Genomic DNA, 12,120 nt, shown 5'->3' on the forward strand with positions numbered 1-12,120 from the left:
ATCGTGGGCCGAAGGGCCTGTTCTGTGCTGTATTTTTCTATGTTCTATGTTCTACATGACTGTCCTACAATTACATTTATACACAGTAGTGATTTTGGTGTGCCATAATTCTCTGCAGGGCGGCGCAGTGGTTATCACCGCAGCCTCACAGCTCCAGCGACCCGGGTTCAATTCTGGGTACTGCCTGTGTGGAGTTTGCAAGTTCTCCCTGTGATCGCGTGGGTTTTTGCCGGGTTCTCTGGTTTCCTCCCACAGCCAAAGACTTGCAGGTTGATCGGTAAATTGGCCATTATAAATTGCCCCTAGTATAGGTAGGTGATAGGAGAATATAGGGAAGGTGGGGATGTGGTAGGAATATGGGATTAGTGTAGGATTAGTATAAATGGGTGGTTGATGGTTGGCACAGACTCGGTGGGCCGAAGGGCCTGTTTCAGTGCTGTATCTCTAAATAAATAAATAAATAAAAATTCCCAAAATATTCATAAAAATCTTTCAAAAATACATTACCAAACAGTTTCAAACAGCACCAAGTCAAAAATTACAAACAGTGCAAAGGAGGTCCGTTTGCTTCAATACAATCATGAGTTGCCTCAACCCTTCCATTTCACATTTGTCATGCCAGATACATTTTTACATTTTACAGGAGACAATAATAAATAAATAAATGAGATCCCAATCTCACTTTGTTATGTACTCAGGATGAGAAAAGGCCACCAGGCCTATATGAACCTACCCCAATTCTTACTGAGCTCATCCCCCATGTCCCCATCCTTCTTATCTTCCTCCCCCATCTCCTGGGAGAAGCAAGGAGACTCAAAGCCAATTCAGAAAACATCTGTCAAAAATTCCTCTCTGATCCGTTAAAGGTGATCAGGCAAGCTCCTAATCCATTGGTTATTTCCCATAATCCTTCTGTTGTAAATTCATAGTTTTCTACAAATGTGTTGAACTCCTCCTTGAAGAGCTTGCAAGGAGTCAGGCCACGCTGTCACCTCCGAGATGCCGTTTCACAGGTCATTCAGAGAAAAATAAAACATCCACACATCTAACTTCACTGCTTGCTATCTCAATTTTAAATGGATGGCCCCTGGCTCTCCTTGGCCTCATTACCCAAGAACAATCTATCCACTTGTGTGTTCTCAATGTCCTTAATAATAAAGAGCTGAAACAGATCCACTGTAAGTATATGCCACTCCAGCGAACCAAACCCAAGACACAGTGCATCTCCATAGTTTTTCTGGCCTGATGATCTGAATGTTCTCCTGTGCTGTATAATAGTGCAGTGCCACTTACGCCAGGAATCATGCTCCTTGCCTATCTTTTGTATATTCTTCACAACCAAAAGTCAGAAGGGGTGGGGGAGTCATTCCAGATTACTCTGCTGTATCTCCATCTGGCTCTTGCTGATATTAGCAGAGGCTTCAAAGCCTTTCCTTTCTGAAAAATAAATGTGCCTGGCATAAAGATGCCAAAAAGAAGTAACAGAAAGAAATGGATATCTTTTTTGAAAAAACTTTATAGAGAAGACAAAAATGAAGTGTCTTATTTGTCTATAAATTGGTGTCTTCCCCTTCAGGAAAATTCATCACTGTTGGTTGGGGTAAGAAGGAGACTCAGTTCCATGGAACAGAGGGTAAGGAAGCAGCTCGTCGTAAGCCAGCAGTGAGTATTGTGTTGAACTCTTGTACCTAGGTGTTTGTCCCTCGTACGGTTCATGGTCAATGAAGTTGATTGCCGTGAACTATTTCTTTTATGTAGCTAATGGTTGAATGGGTTTTACTGCGTTAAGGATACTGTCATCTAGGCCCCCATCTGCCAAGAATGAGGCACATCAATTTTGTCACGAACTTTGATTTTTAACTAATACAAAATAAAAACAAGAAATGCTGGAACCACTCAGCAGGTCAGGCAGCATCTGTGGAAAGAGAAGCAGAGTTAACGTTTTGGGTCAGTGACCCTTCTTCGGAACTAGCAACTGTTATTGGAACGAGGAAATGACTTGTTAAACAGATCAGCTGTGGCTGGAAAAAACATTTACATACTAACAGACGTCGAGGTGAGGAAACGCATTCCAGGGCCTGCTAAGGAGGATACAATCCACAAGGGCCAGGACTGGTTAGACCAGCTGGTCACATGACTACCTGGCTGTTCCAGGGTTTTCTTTTGAATTGGTCACAGAGAGTTTGAACACAGAAAAGACTGTTTGCTCCTGGACTGAGAAGAGCTCTCCTGTCTGCTCCCATCTATCTCACAAGCTTTTGAATCCACTAAAGACACATGAACCCCAAGAGAGAAAAGTCTCCTACAACGAACAAGGTTTAAGGAGAATACTGGGCCCCAACGAAAAGCAAGATCTACCTATAATCAAGGACTGTACAGTGTGCTCGAAGAACTAACAAAAACTCTTCAGATATTGCCTCAAACTTTCCCACTTTATTTTTCTTCTCTTTTCTGTCTCTATTTGCATGTGTGTATCGCATATGCATGCTAGCGTCAGTGTGTCGTGCATCCGTAGGCGTAACCGAATTAGAGTTTAAATTTAATTAATTTCAATTTTTCTTCTTAAAACCTAAGAAAACCTGTTTGTGCTGGTTTCTTTGCCTTACAATTGAAAAGTGGTGAACCAGGATTCACCAAGTGGGAGCTGAAAACACGGTGTGTTTAAAATTAAACCCTGTTATGGTAAGACCAGGTGAAGGCTGAGAGAGCTCCCTAGACACTTTTCTTACCTGGTCGTAACAATACACTCCCATTTCCTTATGAAATGTAACCTCACAGCTAAGAGAAATAAATGTCAGGACTATGTGGTTCTGTAGATTAGCATAGAATCCTCCCAAGATCTGGCACTGAATCAAAGCTCTGGGTTTGAACCCAATGAAGCCTAAACATTTTCCCTTTGTGTCATGTGTGAAGTTCCATGTGAAATAAGTTTGAGATGTCTCGGCTGACTTTGACCTGTAGTTTGACACCATGTTAACACAGTTACTCAAGGAGTTCACAAGGTTTGTGGGAGGAATTGTGATTGAATATTATCGAGTGAATTCTGTGGTAGTGGAGTAATGAGGCTAGCTGACTCAACCTGCAGTCTCACGTTCCATTTTTACCTGCCTGAACTGAATCCTGTGGGCCACTGATATCTTCCTGCAACCATAGTGAGAAACTGTCCTTAACTCCCAAGCTCTCTTTCCTCCCTTGTAACTAGTTTTTAATGCAGTTTGCTACACTTCCCCAAATTCCATGTCCCTTAATCATCTCCAGTAGCCTCGTGTGGTACCTTGTCAAACAAGTCCACATAATGCCTCATCCATTGAATTTACCCCATCTGTCAACTCCTCAAAAGTTTTTACCAGCTTTGTTGCATACAGTAACGCTCTCCTAAATCCCTGTTGGCTGCTTCTAATCCTTTTCTCTTCATTTAGATAATTAGTCAGTTTGTTTTTTTAATGTAAGGTTCCAAATGTTTAGCCATCACAGATAGCTTATAACTACCTGGATTAGCTTTCTCACTCTTTTTGAAACCGAATGTTATGTAGGACACTTTTCAGTCCTCTGGCACGTATCCACTCTCAATAGAACCCTGAAATATAATTTAATCTACTCTGCCAGTGTGCTTTATCTGCAACCTTAGAGAAGTCTCCCTCCCTCATTTTTGCACCAGCATGATATTTTTCAATTCTCCACAACAGCCATGACAGAAAAGCAACTTGCTACAGATGCTGGAAATCTGAAAAGCAAACAAAAAAGTGCTGGAAAGCAGTCAGCAGATCAGGTAGCATATGCAGAGAGAGAGAAACAGAGTTAACCTTTCAGATTGTTGACCTTGCATCAGAACAGCCATCCTGCTCCAGTCTGAGCGAAACGGGCAAATTAAGGGCGATTTTTTTTTTTTGCTGTGAGCTCGCATCTGATAAGAACTGAATTGAACCTACCCAAGCTCATTTTCCATTCGATCCTTACAGCAGAGATTTAGACTATTATTTAAATATACCCTTAGAAGGATATGTTGATGGGGATAGATGAAGGAGGGTGGGAGGAAGCTCATGTGGAGCAAAAAACATGGACGACTTGGGCCGAATGGCCTGTTTCTGTGCTGTAAATACTTCATAAAACCTTATAGAGCTCTTACAATGCAGAAGTAAAGGATTTGTGCATTGTCTTGGTAGGGTAAGCTGTCAGAAGCTTCTGGTTGAAACCCCAGTCTTTGAGGGTGCCTGTTGTTAGAATTTGTTAACTTGAGTCATATGAAAAACTCATAGATGAGGGTGTCTGAATTCTGTCCTATTGTGGGCCATTCAAGTATTCATCTAGGTCTAGGGACTACATTAAACAATTAAAAAAAATAAACACATCTAAATCATGTACAGCTACCCAGAGATCATGAGCTGAAATCCCACCTTGGCAAACTGTAAAACTGAATTCAATATATCAGGTAATTTGTGAGCCAGCTCTGGAAAAATAATTATAAGAGCTTCTGGTTCCCCAATATCTTTCAGGGGAGGAAGACCTATCAGTCTGGCCTACACCTGTGGTTGTCTCTTATTTGCCTCTGATGTGGCCTAGCAAGTCTACAAAGTTCAAAAATAAGGAAAAGGTTGTATGGACTTGTTGACAATGACCCAGGAAACATTCATCAGCTTTAAGTCCACATCAAGTCGCACACCATCCTGAACTTGACATTAATCTCAGTTCCTTTATAGTTGCTGGTTCAGTATCGTGGAATTCCCTGTCTGATGTGATTGCAGAAGCACCATCACTACAAAGTTTGCAATTGTTCAAGGAGAAAGGTCAGGACCATGAGGGATCTACAATAAAGGCAATGCCAGTTGTGTCTCTTCCTCAGACCCAATTCAAACAAATATTCAAGTACAAACATCAAATTCACTGAACATTGTATTGAAGATAGCAGCACTTAATTAATACAAACTAAAAGATACTAATGTTTAACAGATGATTTTTCTTTGATCAACAATTAACATGTAAAGCTGTTCTATAACTAATACGAAGAGTAACACTGGTACTCACCAAGGAAGGGAGAGTGGAGAAAGAAATAAGAATCTCTCCTGAAACCTTACTGGCATATGGCTGCACAGGTTTCCACCGTACCTTGCCCGATTACCATTGCTGTTATGGGAGCCTAGACGGTAATATGCCTATTTCCACCTCTGTTACCTCGTCCCTGCCTCACCTCATCTGCTGCTGAAACTTTCATTCATGCCTTTGTTACCGCTAGCCTTGACTATTCCAACAAACTCCTAACCAGCCTCCCACATTCTACCCTCCATAAACTTGAGGTCATCTAAAGTTCTGCTGCCCATGTCTTTACTCACGCCAAGTCCCAGTCACCTGTAACTCCTTATGTGATCACTGATCTGTATTGGCTTCCGGTCTAGAAATACCTCGATTTTAAAGTTCTCATCCATGTTTTCAAATTTCTCCATGACCTGGCCCAGCACATACCTATGTAATCTCTTCCAGCCCCGCAACCCTATGAGATCGCTGTGCTCATCTAATTCTGGTCTCTTGAGCATCCCCGATTTTAATTGCTCCACCATTGGTGACTGTGCCTTCAACTGCCTAGCCCTAAGCTGTGGAATTCCCTCCCTAAACCTGTCTGCCTCTCTACCTCTCTTTCTTTAAGATGCTCCTTAAAGCCTACCTCTTTGATGAAACTTTTGGTCATCTGCCCTAATATAGCCTTTATGTGGCTTGTCTAATTATGCTTTATAACACTCCTGTGAAGCACCTTGGGATGTTTAATTACGTTAAAGGCACTATATAAATTTAAGTTGTTGTTGGCTGATCACTCGACTGCAGAGGTTCCATGGCTGGGTTTGATCCTATTCTCGCTTGCTGACCATTCCTGCTGTTCCGAATGGGAATTTGCCTGTTTTTTTCTTTCTACCTCCTTATCCCAGGGGGCACCTAAGGTACCCCTAACCACCCCCCCACCTCCAGGCTCAACCCAGCACAGACTAGCTAGGAATCAACCCTGGGATCTTCACTGCTCTGTATGGCTCAGCTACTCACTGCCTTTAACAGCCAAGTGACTTGGAGCTCCAGCCGGGTTCACCCTTCGTGGAGTTTCGAAATAGTACGTATTGGCTTCCCAAATATATTATAAATCTGTTAATGCAATTTCTTATTCTGTTTGATAGGAAATTGAGCCAGCATTTCCTTGGGATGATCGGAGGTCACGAGTAACCTGGCGAGGGGATGGGCAACTGTTTGCAGTTAGTGCCATTTGTCCTGTGACGGGTATGTATCTAACTTCAACTTTGACCTTTGAGCATACTCTTAAAAGGGAGGTGTATCACTTGTACTCTTTCTGGGATACCCAACAATTCTATATGTGTTAAAACACTGCATGTCTGTGTACTAATGTTGGTTTCTTCACGTTACTTGTCTTATACAACGGATGGGCTTCTTCCAGCTCATTTTTGAGAATCAGGACCAAGCTGTGAGATGGATTTGTGTACAAAAAGAGGAAATGGTTACAGATAGGTTGGTGTAGATCAAAGCCAACTCTATCAGAGTTCCTTGGAGGGAGAGTGGCCTTATAATGGGTATGTCTCTGTCAAAATCCCTCAAGTGAGGGAATGGATTAATCAATTGGTGATAGATGAGCATGACATTGGACTTAGATGTCCAGAACATCAAGCTGGCTGTTACAAAGCAAGCTTCCCATGTAAGCCCTTCCACATGCTAACAGTATCCTGTAGCTGATGATGAAACTCTGAAGTCCAGGAAGGCAGCTGCTAAATAGTGTTATCTAAAGGTCAGGCATGGGATCGTGGCCTTCTATATCATAGGGATTGGTGTCTGCCATGATTGCAGAGAGGCACATAGTTGTTGCTGCTCTGCATCTCTAACCAGTGGAGCCATCATTCAGTGGGATATGATGTATGTCCATGCTGTGACAATGTGTACACATCTTACAGTAACTATTTCATATTCTAATATATGCTGTACACCGAACGCAGGCCCAACCTTCATTGATTGCTTAACCTACTTGGATGGGGTGGTAGGCAGAGCCTCTGGGTTGAGTTAGATCCAAGATTACACACCAAGTCAACCCAACATAGCAGACTGGGTGATTCATTCCCTGAGACAGGAAGATCGGCAATGCTCTGGGTTACTGTTGATAGTTGACTAGCCAGCCTGGCTCACTAATGGAACCAGAGTGTTAGACTGTCTCTGGGAGCAGTATGCACAAATATTGTTTTTTTCCCTTTGCTTGTCTTGTGCAAGAGATGGGCTTCTTCCCGCCCATTTGTGCATTACAGGACCAAGCTGTGAGATGGATTTGTGTACAAGGAGGTGGAATTCTTTCCCGCGCAGCTCCTGATAACCTTTTCAGTCCAAAGCTATAATGGGTAGAGTCGTCCTAGCTATACAAATAATGGGTAGAAATAAAAACAAAAAATGCTGGAAATACTCAGTAGGTCTGGCAGCATCTGTGGGAAGAGAAGCAGAGTTAACGTTTCGGGTCAGTGACCCTTCTTCGGAACGGACAAATATTAGAAATGTCAAAGGTTATAAGCAAGTGAGGCGGGGGTGGGGCAAGAGATAACAAAGGAGAAGGTGTAGATTGGATAAGGCCACATAGCTGACCAAAAGGTCATGGAGCAAAGGCAAACAATATGTTAATGATGTATTGAAAGACAAAGCATTAGTACAGATAGGGTGTTAACGGACTGAAGATTGAACAGCAGCAAGTACAAACGTGAAAAAAACAGTGGGTAAGCAAACTGAACAAACTAAGATGAAATGAAATAAACATACAAAAGAAAATTGTCAAAAATGTAAAAAAGAAAAAATAATAAAAATGAAAGTAAAATGGGGGACCCATCATGTTCTGAAATTATTGAACTCAACGTTCAGTCCGGCAGGCTGTAGTGTGCCTAATCGGTAAATGAGATGCTGTTCCTCGAGCGTGTGTTGATGTTCACTGGAACACTGCAGCAAGCCCAGGATAGAGATGTGAGCAGGGGGGAGTGTTGAAATGGCAAGCAACCGGAAGCTCAGGGTCCTGCTTGCGGACTGAACGGAGGTGTTCCGCAAAGCGGTCACCCAGTCTGCGTTTGGTCTCCCCAATGTAGAGGAGACCACATTGTGAGCAGCGAATACAGTATACTAAATTGAAAGAAGTACAAGTAAATCACTGCTTCAACTGAAAGGAGTGTTTGGGGCCTGGGATAGTGAGGAGAGAGGAGGTAAATGGGCAGGTATTACACCTCCTGCGATTGCAGGGGAAGGTGCCATGGGAGGGGGACGAGGTGGTGGGGGTAATGGAGGAATGGACCAGGGTGTCGCGGAGGGAACGATCCTTTCGGAATGCTGACAGGGGAAGGGAGGGGAAGATACGTTTGGTAGTGGGTCAGTTCTGAAGAAGGGTCACTGACCCGAAACGTTAACTCTGCTTCTCTTTCCACAGATGCTGCCAGACCTGCTGAGTATTTCCAGCATTTCTTGTTTTTATTTCAGATTTCCAGCATCCACAGTATTTTGCTTTTATTAAATAATGGGTAGAGTCGTCCTAGCTGGACAAACAATGGGAAACCAATCAGTGGTTTTTCTGGCATGATGGAAGCTGAATAAACTGCAACATTACCTCTGTACACATTTGAGAATCTCTGAGTATTGGCTGTGCCAACCCTCAGCAGAACTCTCTGGTATTGGGTAAGTAGGATTTGTCCCTACAAGGGAAGAATGTGCACTCCCTATTGGGCAAATAGAATTGGTGACTCTTCAGCATAGTACTGGGTCTCCGTATGTGTGAGACATCCAGCTGGTCAAACGAAAACCACTTTGTACTTAGAATTTGTTTCTAGAGGCAGGCTGGGAGTTTTTGATTTGCACCAATGGGAATCAGTGTGCTCTGGGTAGCAGTCACTACTCACAATGTCCCTGGAGACAAGTTTCAGAACTTTAGCATTGTGGCACAATCTCCAAGTCAAGTACAGTTATCCTTCAAATAATTGTGTTCAATTGTGAATGCCAGCGAGTGCTAGCAAAAATGCAATATTTAGACGGGTTTTGCTTTTCTTGATGAGAAAGAAGGGCGAATGAATTTAACGTAGACTTGTCTTAGTTTTTATTGCACTGCGCTTCACACATTAGAAGATAATGTTAACCAGCTTTGAACAGGGTTTTTATGTATGTATTCTTCTGGATGCTGATAAATTGTTTTGTCTTTCATGTTTTTCACCTTCTCATTTTTCACTTAAAACTTATATGCAAAGGTCCTTGTATTTTCACAATTTATACATGTCTGAGGTCAATTCAAATTAAATTTCTTCACATAGGATCCAGAAGGCTGAGAATATGGAATAGAGAATGTGTGCTTCAGTCAACCAGTGAGTCTGTGCGTGGAATTGAACAGGCCCTATGCTGGAAGTGAGTAATTTAAATCAAATTGCACCCTGATGTTCCTCTTGAGGTTTATAGGTAATTTTTTGTGTGGATACATTTGCCGTCATTTGACTAATGTATTGGGCCGGAATTTGCCTTGAAAATAACAGTGTTAAAACTGTGCAAATCATCCAGCGAGTTCAGGCGAGGAAGAGATAGGCTCTGACTTGCAAAACTCCAGAACTTGCTGGTTGATTTACGCTGTGTCGCCACTTGCTTCACACCAATGGCATTTCCATTATTGACAACTTATTGGATTTTCACATTAATTTGCCCTTAACCTCCCTGCCGTTGTTAAGAACTTTGCACATTAATTGCAATTGAACATACCACAGAAAGTTAGTCATAGAAATTTACAACACAGAAGGAGGCCATTCAGCCCATCATAACTCTAGTAATTAACAGTACAAGTAATTTTTTTTAGCAATGTGATAACCGTCAATCACTGCCAATCAACCTCTCTGGCCCAGAAAGTGAACATTTTAAACTGTGGCATCTCATTCCTTCAGGTAGAAAATTGTTGTTGGAGATTTTAAAGATGTCAAATTTTTAAAAAAATCTTTCTTTATCCTGCTGTTAATCCAGTCTTTCTTTCCCTCACTTTATTTCTCTTTATCTACCTCCATTTGACTCTAACCTTCTCCATCATTGCTCTATTTATTTCTTAATCCTTAAATCTCATTGGTTAAGGTAATAGACTGTTGGTCCCATCATTCAGATCCTGGATACCCTGTTACCCTTGACATGCCATTATCAGCTCTCAGTTCCAACAAGTTGCAGGGCAAAATTAATTTTTGAGCTGAAGGGTGCAGGAAAAGTCTAAGGGGGCTCGCCATGAGATGTCCCACTCCAGCAAATTCTGTCTCATTAAATTTGCCAGGCCAAGTTGGTATTTTATACAAGATTCTCCTCTTCTGAAGAGTTCTTACATAGAACCTTGACTGCTGATATGTTGATGAAGGGGATGCACATGGGAAATTCACACAGAGATGTCCTGTGGCCACCCGAATAGATAATTGCATGTATTCTCCAAGAGGTCTCTTCTATATTTTTACCTCTGGCACTTTCTGTGTGCCTTTGAATCATAGTCTTGCTGAAAGGGTTGTTCAGCAACTTTCTCTGAGGTCTCTGACAATTTTTCTCTGTAATGAGCTGACAGAAGATGCACAAGAGATGCTGAGGTGGCTTCTCTACCCTTTTCTTCTTTTCACTCCACCGCGCCCCCAAGCTGGGTATGTACATGGCCTCCCCTAATACTACATTGTAAGCCATGGCTCAATTGGTAGCACTCTGACCTCTAAATCAATTGGCTGTGGGTTCAAGTCCCAGTCCAGAGACTTGAGCATAAATTCCAGGCTGACACCTTTGTGCAGTACTGAGGAAGTGCCGCACTATCAGAGGTGCCATCTTTCAGCTGAGATGTTAAACCAAGGCCCCATCTGCCCTCTTAGATGGACGTAAAAGTTCGCGTAACTTTCGAAGAAGGGCAGGGGAGTTTTCCCGGTGTCCTGATGAATATTCATCTCTTAACCAACATCTCTAAAACAGATTATCTGCAATTAAATCATTGCTGTTTGTGGAAGCTTGCCATGCGCAACTTGGCAACTGCATTTCCTATATTACAACAGTAAGCATGTTTCAAAAAAATGGACTTCATTGGCTGCAAAGTGCTTTGGGACATCCTGAAGTCATGAAAGGTGCTATATAAATTCATGTCTATTTACTGAGATCAGAAACTTGATTTGTGTGAAGATGTTACGTGAATAACCTTGCAGCCTTGCTTTGGGGTACAATGACTTGGCTATCCAGAGCATGGCACCAGCAAGTGGTTCTCAAATCTTTTGCTTTTAAACCTGCTGAGTTTTGAAGTGAACTATGCTGCAACTGAATAACTTAAAAACAATTTTTTAAAAAATTCTCATTAACAGATGTCATGTATGGCTCAGTGGGTAGCACTCTTGCCTCTGAGTCAAAAGGTTGTGCATTGAAGTCTTAAATATTGGTGCATTACTGAACTGGCATCGATAGAAGCCTGAGAGCAGTCTTATATATTCTCAGGGAGCAGTGACCTCCACATTCTGAACCCTGTATTAGTCCGACATGTCTAGTATAGTACAATCAACATCCATTCCTTACAGACATGCCAGCTGTTGATGAGAGTCACATGAATTCCATACTCAGAGCTGCATGCTGCTATCATACTGTAATTAGATTGAAAGGGTGCTTTGTTTGGGATGTATATACTGCTTTTGATGGAAATAGAAAAGTTATATTCCCATTAACAGGAGCCTAAATTTTCCATGGTCATAATATTAATTCTGAATGGAAATGCGGGATGTCTGAGAATCCATTGTAATCTGCATTTTTTTTTTAACCACAATGTTCCACTTCTAGACCATCAGGGAACTTGATTGCTTCTACACAGCGAAAGCTTAACAAGCACAATGTTGTGTTCTTCGAACAGAATGGTTTACTACATGGAGAGTTTTCACTTCCTTTTGACAAAGATCAAGTTAAGGCAAGTACTGGAAGTTCCTTTCTCCCCTTTCAACTTTCTCCTCTTAACATGGGCACTTTGCCCAGATGGTCATTCTTCAGATTTGACCATGGGCATCATAGCCAAAGTTGGCTACATCCTCATCTGAAACCTCCGCCCATGTGCAGTGTGGGTGACCCAACCATTGATCAGTGTAGTGAACCCTAACTAGT

The 12,120-nt window shown here is 42.1% G+C and overlaps 1 protein-coding gene across 5 annotated transcripts in view; it reads left to right on the forward strand.

The window, feature by feature from the left end:
• elp1 (elongator acetyltransferase complex subunit 1) overlaps positions 1–12,120 on the forward strand; it is an 89,942-nt gene that overhangs the window by 17,847 nt on the left and 59,975 nt on the right. For all 5 annotated transcript variants that reach the window (XM_068030608.1, XM_068030607.1, XM_068030611.1 and 2 more), the window contains exons 6-9: positions 1,577–1,662; positions 6,156–6,255; positions 9,306–9,396; positions 11,806–11,929. In XM_068030608.1, coding sequence (XP_067886709.1) covers positions 1,577–1,662; positions 6,156–6,255; positions 9,306–9,396; positions 11,806–11,929 — 401 coding nt within the window. The remainder of the gene's footprint in view (positions 1–1,576; positions 1,663–6,155; positions 6,256–9,305; positions 9,397–11,805; positions 11,930–12,120) is intronic.

The sequence above is a fragment of the Heterodontus francisci genome, chromosome 4 (assembly GCF_036365525.1).
Source record: "Heterodontus francisci isolate sHetFra1 chromosome 4, sHetFra1.hap1, whole genome shotgun sequence".
Classification (NCBI taxonomy): domain Eukaryota; kingdom Metazoa; phylum Chordata; class Chondrichthyes; order Heterodontiformes; family Heterodontidae; genus Heterodontus; species Heterodontus francisci.